At 41.0% G+C, this 11852-nt stretch overlaps 1 protein-coding gene across 1 annotated transcript; it reads right to left on the bottom strand.

Annotated features, from left to right (window-relative positions):
- Nucleotides 1-10794: 10794 nt before the first annotated feature.
- On the bottom strand, nt 10795-11106 carry rprma (reprimo, TP53 dependent G2 arrest mediator candidate a; the record flags this gene model as incomplete). Its single annotated transcript, XM_080752692.1, has 1 exon — nt 10795-11106. One exon carries the CDS (start codon nt 11104-11106, stop codon nt 10795-10797), a length of 312 nt encoding a protein of 103 aa, XP_080608818.1.
- Nucleotides 11107-11852: the final 746 nt, after the last annotated feature.

Here is an 11852-nt window from a genome sequence, read left to right as displayed (position 1 = left end):
GGGCCTGCCGAATCTTGATGGGGAAGTTTTTTTTTCTTTTTACATATGAAACAGTTTTTATTAGTATTCTCAGTATTATTTATAACATTTTTGTGTTAGACAGACAGGTTCACAGGTGTTACTGCAGGGATTGCAAGAATTAAGGTATTGCAACTTCTCACTTTGGGCGCGCAGTCTAACATTTATTATCTAACCATTTATTGCACTGCACTCACACTGACAACACAACACAACACAACACAACACAACACAAACACACACACACACACACACACACACACACACACACACACACACACACACACACACACACACACACACACACACACACACACACACACCTCTTTGTTATCGTCACCCCAAAACCCGCACCCTATCCTCTTACAACAAGGGTTCATATTTTAGATTGTAATTAGAGAAAAGAAAAAGTGAGTGTTAAAATGTTTTCATTTGCTTCGTTCTATTGTTTTATCGCGTTTACCGTGCTAAAATGTGGGGCATGCGTACGCATGGGGGCATGCGTACAAGTGGCTAAATATGTCTTTTTAGACACAATAAGCCAGCAGTTTCTTTATTGCTGTTTACAGTAACACTTCTAGCCCCCATAAGTCACATCCAACCATGAAAGGTTGCGTTGTATCTTGGGAATGGGCTTATTCTGTGTAAAATGATATATTTAGCCACTTGTACGCATGCCCCCAACCACTGAAATAAGAATCTCTAAAACAATAGAAAAAAGTAAATGAAATCATTTTAACACTCATCTTTTATATTCTTTAATTACAATCTAAAATATGAACCCTTGTTGTAAAAAACTAAAGTTGTCCTTTAAAGAGCTCACGGTCAATTGTACCCAAAGAAATTCATTACTATACAGGTCCTCCCTAATAATGTTGACAGTTTCCACTATAGCATTTGCAGGGAGGAGAGTGCAAGGCAGGTTATTGTTCGAGCAGCTGCACCGTCCCTCAAGTACTGCCTTTGCAGCAGGGAGGGCAAGAAACCTGACGGGAACATACCTTCCACTCTCTGAATTCCATCTATTCTTTTTTTTTTTTCAATTGATGGAAGCTCAGGGCAATTTGTCAGGTATAACAAAGTAGGCATCATAATACGATACCTTCATCAAGGGATATGATTTTGAGGAAGTGCAAACACATGAAGAGGCTGATACCCAGATTCCTTATCAAGTCCTTGCCTCCGGTACAAAAAAGGAAATTGATATATTCGAGTGAGTTCAAGTTATTGGATGTTTCAAATGTCAAGGGTTCCTTTGCGTACATAGTTTTTCAGGTGCTGACTGGGGAAGAACATTTGTTGGAATCACCAAAAAGACATGGGTCAATGCCTACTTGATGATGATGATGATGATGACCAAGCCATTAACTGCTTCAAGGACCTTGGTAAGGTCATTGGCCATTCCTCCTGAGCTTCCATCAACATTGCAGTCGGAACATTTTGCATGCCATATTTACAGTTCAAAAGGTCCAACAACCCTGGGATTACTCAGATGGGAACTATTTCTGTCAAAGAACTTGGAGGTGAGATGCTACCTCCAACTCATGCTGCACTGCTACCACATTACCTCCGTGCCAACTCTGTCACAATGCAGGATAAATCATACCTGACAAATTGCCCTGTGCTCCCACCAATCGAAGAAAATAGATGGAATTCAGAGAGTGGAGGGTATATTCCAGTCAGGTTTCTTGCTCTCCCTGCTCCAAAGGCAGTACTTAAGCTCATCAAATGTGTCTGCAAAGCAGGTTGTAAGGGACGGTGCAGCTGCTCAAATAACCGGCCTTTCACTCTATGCTATGGTGGAGACTGTGTCAACAATATTAGGTTGGACATTGAAGATGATGATGATGAAGACGAATATATCCTGCATGTCTGAAATTACTGTATTGTAGTGAATCTCTTTGGGCGTAATTGACCATGGGCTCTATAAGAGGATAAGGTGAGGGTTTTGGGGTGACAATAACAAAGGTGTGTGTGTGTGTGTGTGTGTGTGTGTGTGTGTGTGTGTGTGTGTGTGTGTGTGTGTGGTCAGTGTGCGTGCAGTGCAATAAAATATAAATGTTGTTCTGCGAAATGTTGCAATACCTTCATTATTGCAATCCCTGCAGTAACAGCTGTCAACCATAACTGTTTAACACAAAAACATTATAAATAATACTGAGAATACTAATAAACCATCAAAGTACAATACATAAAACCAGGATACATAAAAACATTCGAAGTTTCAAATAAAAAAATAAAAAATAAAGGATCTCATCGAGATTTGGCAGGCCCCCTGTAGTGGCTCTGAGGACCCCCCCCCCCCCCCAGGGGTCCCGGACCCCCCGTGGAAGACCTCTGTTATTTGCTACTAGTCATTTTTTATTTCAGAGCATACTTCAGATCTAATTTAACATTGTTCTGGAGCAGGAGCAGAGCGATTACTGAAATAGGCTCAGGGGTCTGTCTGGGGGGTCCCAGGTGAGGAAAGACCCCAACCAAAAGTCAGAAAGGTTATTCTGGCTGCTTTAAAAGTGTAATAAATGAACTCAGGATGTTTTAAAACCTACAAAACAACTCTAATATTATGAAAATTCGATATTAACTGGCTGGCGTACTGTAAAACATATCCGAAAAGGCGGCCATCTTTAAAACTGGCGGCCATTTTGAAAATTAAGTGTCTAATGTGATTTTTCTAAAGAATGACCCAATAGGTACACTCTGTCAAATTTTGGTGCTTCTTTCCAGAACTGAAGTATTGTTCTCCTTAACTGCCCCGCTATAGGCACTGATGCCAACATTGGCACAGGGGAGAGTGATCACCGGCACAATGGCAGACGCGGAAGTGTGTGAGAGACTGAGAGAGGATTTTTATTTTAAAAACAAATCTTTTTTTAAACGTGGTCAATTAAATGAAGTGTTAGCTAATTTATAGCAAATTACATCTTGCAGACAATTCTACATTCATTAAAACTCTGAACTCTGACTGGGGAGGGAGTCGGGGAGAAATGTGGATTATTGCTCTGGGTCTAATGATCGTTACAACAATGTCCTACCAATCAAAATATTTGTCATTAAATTATTTTTTAAAAGTGGTCAATGAAATGAAGTTAGCTAATTTATAGCAAATTACATCTTGCAGTAAATTCTACATTCATTAAAACTCTGAACTCTGACTGGGGAGGGAGTCGGGGAGAAGGGTGGATTATTGCTCTGGGTCTAATGATCGTTATAACAATGTCCTACCAATCAAAATATTTCAAAATATTTGTCATTAAATTATTTTTTAAAAGTGGTCAATTAAATGAAGTTAGCTAATTTATAGCAAATGACATCTTGCAGTAAATTCTACATTCATTAAAACTCTGAACTCTGACTGGGGAGGGAGTCGGGGAGAAGGGTGGATTATTGCTCTGGGTCTAATGATCCTTATAGCAATGTCCTGCCAATCAAAATATTTGTCATTAAAATGTATGTTGACATGGTACACTGACACCCAGAAAATAAAAACATGGCACTTCATTTCAAAAAGGTTGCTGACCCCTGCCATTGCATAATCAGAGAAGGATGTGGGTAATGGCAAAAGATGGTTTAGCCAAAGGTTGTTCATTACTGGTATGGTGACGGAGTGAAGCTGACAGCGGGGGCTCAGGAGTGCACCGAGGAGACAGCCAGGACACCACTAGTTGGCAGGCAGGTCCGAACTGTCACCGGCGATTTCTACGGCTGGGTCTGAAGAGAGCACTATTCATCACTGTATCTTTGCTCACCCAGGAGTTCATCTCTTCAGTACAGATGCTGGGAAGGAACATTTGTATATTAAGACAAACATTTTCGTTGTTGTTCTTTATACTTGGAGGAAGATCTTTTTCAAAAAAGTGTACAGAAAGTGTTAAAATTATGTTTGTATATGTGGCCAGCTGTATGGTAAAAAGGGGAGGGAGTGATTTTATGATGTCATTAAATCAGTGTATTTCAATAAGCCCTTTTGACTCGGAGGCTTTCAGCTTTCAGGAAGTAACCGAAAATACACAGGGAAGACATATTTGCATAACCACACCTGGGGGTCTATTAGAGTTATGTTCACTATGGCAACACCTCTTTAATGATGTTGAATGCCTTTGTTTCAATGGGACAAGCGAGAGAGAGAGAGAGAGAGAGAGAGAGAGAGAGAGAGAGAGAGAGAGAGAGAGAGAAACACACAGGAAAACGAGAGAGAATCGGGGAGTGACATGCAGCAAATCCGCCGCCGGGCTCAGGAATTGAAACCTGGACATACTGTACTGTCAGGCGTAAAAAAGGCTACGTGGTGCGAGTCTTAACCACTTGGCCATTGGCGCCCACATGATGGGATTGTTCAAGAGGCGTACAGTCCCACATCAAGCACGAAGCGCTTGTGTTTTTAAACATGGCTTCAAATATCAACAGCAAACGTGTCGTTGACGGGATTCAGCACTCAATTAACATGCAGCATTTACAGTCATGTCTCATGTCTTTGGTGGCGGTCTGGGAACAGAATAATATCTTCCCCACATCAGGCCCCAGGAGAGCTGACATGGCACTGAGCTAAAGAATGCCTCTGTGAGGCTGGCATGGAGATCCTCTGGTGGCCTTCACAGACACAGAGACAGCCTGTCAGAGCTCAACACAAAGAGCTCCGGGCACAAGCGCCTCAACGGAAGACCTTTTCAATGGTTTGATGAAAAATACATGTTCCAATACACTAGTGGTCTTGGTGGCAGGGCAGAAAACAATGTGGTGCAGAAAACTATAAAAAGGTGGAGTTGCGGTCGGAATTGAGTCTTATGTTCAGTAGGTATCACGTGAAATGAAATACAAATGATAATGTATAGGTTATTGAAAAATAAGTACCCCAACATGTAGTATGCCTCTGCTCCCCAGTGGTCATTTATTTTGATCACTGGTGAAGAAATGTTTTATTCCTGCTTCTGGACAGACTATACATTTCCTCTTTGGGAAATATAGTCTGTCTGATATGTATGATATGTATCACAGTTTTACAATTTAATTAAAACGTTATGTCCCGTTGTAGGCATATTTTCATATACTGTATTGCCATATGTATGGCCATTGAAGCAACACTTCTGTAGCGTCCCATATGTGTGCACTGTGCAATTTTTTTTTTTCTGTTTTCTGTTACTATTCTCTTGTGTGCCTGCAGTCCCCAGTGGCCCCTAACGTGGCCCATGGGGGCTACACATGGCCCCTGATGTGATTATTCTCATGCCAGACCCCTGAACACTGATTGTGTTTGCCAAGTTTGGTGCAGATCGGTGCAACGGTGCACCTTCCAAGTCTGCATGTTACGTTTGTGAGGTACTGTCCACGCATTAGCCAATTTTAATACAGGATGTCCAAATGCAAAAACAGAACGGCACTCTGGAGTGCATGGTCTGATTTGAAATTTGAAGCTAACTACATCTTTTCTCACTTTCAGGGAAATTAAGATCAAGAGGGTGCTTGTAGAGTATGTTGCATGTAGGTCAATCTATGCTTGGTACGCTCTTTCAAATGTGAATGCTGAGGGCCGTGACAGGTGATGATGAAACATTATGGAAAGATGTGTAGGCTCACTAGGCTGTACTGACCCTATGGGAGAAAATGTATATCCATTAAAAGTCAAACTGTCAGTGTTTACACAGAATAAACACTGCCATGGAAAAGGCTTCACATTCTCAAGTATGACATTTAAAGGCTGCCTTTTAAAGTTTATCTTAAGATCCACAGCCCTTGAGGGCTGCCTGGTTTGGGGGGGGGGGGGGGGGGGGGGGTTACCCTTGTAGGAGCCTAATATTGTTTGTATCATCATTACTCTGAAAAATAGAAAGGAAAAATGCATGATTACGAAGTCAATAAAGCCAGAACAAGGATTTAAATGGATTTTTGATCAATATCACATCATTACTGCCACTAATTTAGAAAGCAAAGTACTATTTTATATTTAAAAAATAAATTATGACAAAAAGAGACAGCTGGCTGTACATTTTGTGAGGATCATTTCAATACAAAATGAGTTTGTTTCATCATTTATAAAAGCCCCCTATAAAATCTATTTTATTTCAACAAGAGGATGATGGACTAGCATGCCCAGAACAGTACAATATTTAGATCGGTAATGATTAGATTAGCTTCAATCACACTGAGTCCATTTTGAAGTGGCACTACACAGTTCTAATTTATTACATTACTGCTGGCTTATTTTTGAATAAAGTTATGGCAGCATATGGCACTCGCACACACACATACGCACGCGCGCACGCACACGCACACGCACACGCACACACACACACACACACACACACACACACACACACACACACACACACAGACGCAGACGCTATGGGATTATGGAGGTGTTAACAAGAGTAGGACTGGATTGTTCAGATGTTATATCCCTGTGATATTTCACAGTGAAACAATCAACAGTGCACGAGTGCCATGACTCATCCTGAGGCTGGGACCCAGCTGAGACGACAAGTAATGGAATTATTCTCCAAAACCAGTCCATGGAGATTTATCACAGCTTGAGCCCCCTGATTACTGATGCTGTCGTAGAATCACGATGCCACATAATGCTTATTTTAGATCAACTGCCCTCGGATCCCCTGATGGAAATGTCTGTATTTCGCTGGTAAGAGCATGACCTGTGTCTGCTTTTTAAAAATCTATGAGCCACCACCACTATAATGTCGCAGCTCCTACTGAGGTCAGAGACCTAGAATTGCATGGCTTTGAAAGCCATAGCAAAGCAAAATCAATATGGTGTACTGTACATTATATGCATCAGCTGCAATTAGCTACAATATGGGAGTTATTTTAATGAATAAAAGGTTATTTTAACCAATCTTTAAGATCGTCCACAGTGGTTGGAGGTGGTCTACCTACTCTTCCATTGAGAAATTCTAACCCTCTGTCGGGTATGACCATGACCATGACGTCGATATGCCACCATCTTTATTGTAGTGTACATCATTGCAATTACCCGCCTGTTGGGAGAGGGAGACAAGGGACATGAAATGTATATGCTGTCACTTTAACACGAAGAAATACTGTAAAAGAAAATAAATTAACAAAAAATAGTATAAAATCCTGTGGTATTCGCCTACCGGTCCAGGCGAATACCACTTAGGCTCAGCATGTCGCTGGTTCGATTCCCAATCCCGACTACCGTTGCTGCGTGTCACTCCCCATCGCTCTCCCCATTTCCTGTCAGTCTACTGTCAAATCAATAAAGGCATATAAAAACAAATAGTATAAAATCCCATAAATCCCCAATTATGGCTGTGTTGTATCGTTTATAAGCTATGAGCAATTATTTGCAAAACCTTTCCTGTGCCACATGGCAGCAGTTGGCTGAAAGAAAAATAGAGAAGAGTGAAAGCAGATGAGGAAAAGAGTGTGAACAGAAGTGTTAGTGAACTGGGTGAACAGATGATTGTAGATGCCACGCAGCTATCTGCTGCTCTCAGTAGCTATCCAGTTCATCAACTGAGCTTCTACCAGCCAGCCAATCATCGGAAGGCAACCCAGGACCTGGGGCCATTTTTAGTCTATAATCAACACCCTGCAGATGCTGTGTCTGTGAAATGGAGTTCACATGTAGTAGACACGGATAGGGCTTAAAGTAGTCCTATGCTGTTTTGATCAGCGATATACTTCTGCTTCTGGTGTGGGGTATGAAATGGGCTTACCAAATACCTACCTAGACTGCAGGTAAATGCTGATTAGGTGAACAGGCTTTATTTAACTTGCTGCTTGTAGTTGAAAAACAAACGAAGAACTGAAAAGTGAAACCATTAAGCTTGGTTGTGCCTTATAAGAGGAACAATGCCTGTGGTTATCGCACCTGCTGTAATTCTGAGCAATTATATGAAATCTCTGTCTTGGAAAATGTGCTCTTTAAATCAACAACTCAGACTAGAGATGCAAGGTAGAGTTTATTTATCGTAAGAGTACCATGGGTGTAGATGTGTTTTTGGTGTTGCTATCCTCTAAATATCTAGGGACGCTAGGGAATTTTGAGTTGACAGTGTCTGCCACCTAGTATGGAACTAAAGTGCATTTCACATTAAAAAATAAAAACTGAGGAAAAGTTGCTACAGGTCTCCTGTATAAAGGCTCTCCAAAATGTTGGAAAAGAAGCAATTTATTTTTCTCGTTCTGAGAAAAGTGCATCAAGCAGGTGAAGAAAAAAAAAGTATGGTGTTATATATCACCATGAAACACGGTTTACAATGGTGCTGCTGCAGAGAGAAAATTGTTCTCTGCTGGATATTAAACTGGCACAACACCTTCCTGGAAGCTATTCCCTTGCACTCCTTAATGAAACAATCACAAGGTGCACAGGGAAACAGTCAGCACCATGTGCAGAATATAATTGTCTGCTGTTTGCCTGTTTCAACCAGAACTAGTTAATTTCTGTCATACCCATGACATCATGAAGACAACCTGCGTCAGGGGAATTAAATATGGGGAGTGAGCTTCTATTTCTTTTTATATGTGTGTAGGTCCCCTGTATGTTAGGTTTGGCTTTCATTCAAGCTTGTTTCAGAATGAATCAAAAATGTATCATACATGCCACCTAAATGTATCTCAATAGTACTATGCATAGATGTTTTAGGTTTATATGGTAACATACACATACACAATGCTCATTATGTGATTTTTATATTTAACCATGTTGCAAGTTTCTATGGAATGCTTTGTTTATAAGATGGTTCTATAGCCTAAAAGCACATTGTCATAACTGAACCCATACTTAAATGAAATTTACACTGAACATGAATTTAACTCAATGATAATTGCTAACTTATTGGACTACTCAAAATTATTAGGCATAAATTGTCATATTGTCATTTTCATGTGACCTGCAGTCCACTTTCCTTGCTCTGGTGTGATTACTACTGTGTGCGTTCAAATTACTGTAAGTAATGCACACTTAACAAATAATACTTGCAGCAGCATAAGACAGCAGTTACCGACACAGCCTCCATGTTGCGGTCATCGGTGACAATACATCATACACAGTAATAGGAATTCAAGTCAAATAAAATACACTATTGTGGTAAATCATCAGATTGATCTGTCCACTGTGATTTGAGGCAGGAAGAATTGAGACAGTGGTGTTTTAGGGAGTGTAAGAGGACTCAAACAATATGAATCTGTATGGAGCACAGGTGGACAATCAGACTGCAGAATATTGCAGCGGCTTTATCATCCCTGGCTTGACAAGGCAAGTAATTTCTGAAGCTGTTAGTTTTACCCCGGGGACTTGGTGACCAGGTGAGCCAGGGGCAGATGCTTCCACGGAAGGAAGGGAGAAAATATGCAAAATGACTCCATGGATCACCGCAATGTACTATTGAATGTAACTTTGTATTAGCTATATGTGTTGTGTTGTGAGTTTTTGCTTCATACTGTTTGTTATTGCTTTAATTTTTACCTAAAGGGACTGCAGATGAAAATGATATACTATAACGCTGGTATACTGAAAACTACATCCTTTACAAATCAAATAAAATAAATTAATAAAGACAAAGTAAAGTGTCATTTTCTAAATGACCGTGTTGTCAATATTGACACAAAAGTCAATTTCTGAATCCGATCTTTATATACATTAACAGATCAAATTTTGATCAGTGCAAGAGTTGCCTTGGCAAAAAAAAAGTAAGAAACTCAGTGAATCAACTGATCCCAGTAACCAGTAATAGCAGTTATTTCAGTATACATTATTTCCAGGTTTATTGCAATGAATATTACTATAACTTAAGTCTTCTCAAATAGACACTGAACTGAAATCATTGGAATCTCACAAAACCCATCATTTCCTTCTGCACAACTAATGTATTTTAGTTTTTGTCTTTTATTTTCTCTTTTGCTTGTTTGTCTTTAAACTGCATGTTATGTGCTGGTGACATTATGAATGTAATCTGTGGCAATCAAAGTATACCGGTATGTCTAATTCTTCTTCTTAAAAAAGCCTTAGGATTCAGTTCCACAAGCTGGTATAAGTAGGATATGCATAATTAATTGAGAACAAACGTCTTAAGTGGTATTGGATTGTCTTTGGATATTATATGAATTGTGTAAAAGAGAACATGTGGGTATGTTTTCAACTATAGGAAAATAGGTCTACTTAATTAAAACAAAAGCTTTAATTATACAATGAATTTATTCCAATTATAACCAAGAAACACGGGTATGCTGGGCTTTGTCTAGCTACTGCCCATGCTGTCAATCATAATTTACAAATTGAATCAGGAAACTTGGAGAGGCAAATTACATTGGTTAACACAATGCATGTTGTATACAAAAACACATGTTAAACATTCATTTCCTCATTACTCTAGCAATATGCAACAGGATTTAGCAGCAAACAAACTACCAATTTGTCACTGCTATGACAATAGGATGCTGCTAGACAATAGGGTGTACTTCCAACTAAATGCATACTCAAAATTACAACAGTGATTGAATACTTTACAAGACCAGGTGTTTAAAACACACCACCTCATGGAGACTGTTTGTTTGTTGGCATATTCACTGAAGTCACTGAAAACAGCCTGTGCCTCATGGCACCTGCGGGCTGCAGGATTCAATAAACACCATAGTGACACATTTTTCTAAAGTTATTTTACCCAACAAGAAAACACGTTCTTTTGGGTAATATGTCACCGTCTTTTCTCCCGTGTCTTCACAACCATGTGGGACGTCAGCTGCCGCACAGCGGGGGCTACAGTTTCACGCAACTTTGACGCCATGGTCCAGTCAGTGGTGTCAGTAGGCACCGACAATAACGGCTTCCACTTCTTTCGACGGTCTCCTGTCCGTCACCAAAAAGTTGATCATTCCCTCTGACTTTATGAGAAGGTTGCAACCCAAGAAGAATATGCCAAACACAACTGTCAGAGACAGCACGCACATCACGGCTATCTGGACGACCCTCATGATGAAGAGACTTCTCTCGTCCGGAGCGGTCGCCACGGAGCCGTTGTCCGTCACCACGGATGAAAAGTTGCAGCAAAAGAAATCCTCAGTCTTGTTGAAGAGCCCGGCGTCCGTCAGGTTGTTGAATCCGGTCGAATTCATCTCAAAATCTGCCTCGAACTTTCGGGTATCACCGATATGAGAATGATAAAAAATAAATAAAACAAAATAAAAAATAAAAACACTTGTCTCCTAGCAAAGATGGGTGGTGAGTTGAGGAAGTTTGATTTGATGCCGTCAAATCTGCTCCAGCCTGTTGTGCAGTTTATGAATCTGCTTTGGCATCGCATTACTGGAGATTTCATGCGTCCCCTACCCAGTTTCAGAGCAGTATGAATGGCCAACAGCAACCCGTGGTTATTATAGCCTACCTGTTTGGGTGAAACCATTCTGGGGAGGGCACGGAGCTCGGCGACGCTTCATGAGTAAGGAGCGCACACCAAGAGCGCCACCATGAGACAGAAGTGGTCCACTTCTGTGGACCTTTGGGATCATACATACCACGTTATTAAAGCCTAGCAGGCCTACACGTCCCCCCAGTCCGCACAAAAAGAAAGAAAAGAGCGAGCGCGCACACACACACACACGCACGCACGCACGCACCGCACACACACACACGCGCGCGCACACACATACACACACGCACGCACGCACCGCACACACGCGCGCGCGCGCGCACGCACACACACACACACACACACACACACACACACACACACACACACACACACACACACACACACACACACACACACACACACACACACACACACACACACACACACACACACACACACACACACACACACACACACATCTCAAGATTGCTGCAGGTTTCAAACTCCAAG

This window comes from Nannobrachium achirus (assembly GCF_963921795.1).
Source record: "Nannobrachium achirus genome assembly, chromosome: 22".
In the NCBI taxonomy this organism is placed as follows: domain Eukaryota; kingdom Metazoa; phylum Chordata; class Actinopteri; order Myctophiformes; family Myctophidae; genus Nannobrachium; species Nannobrachium achirus.
Note: the sequence above shows the minus strand (reverse complement) of the source record. Positions and strands in the feature narration are given on the sequence as shown.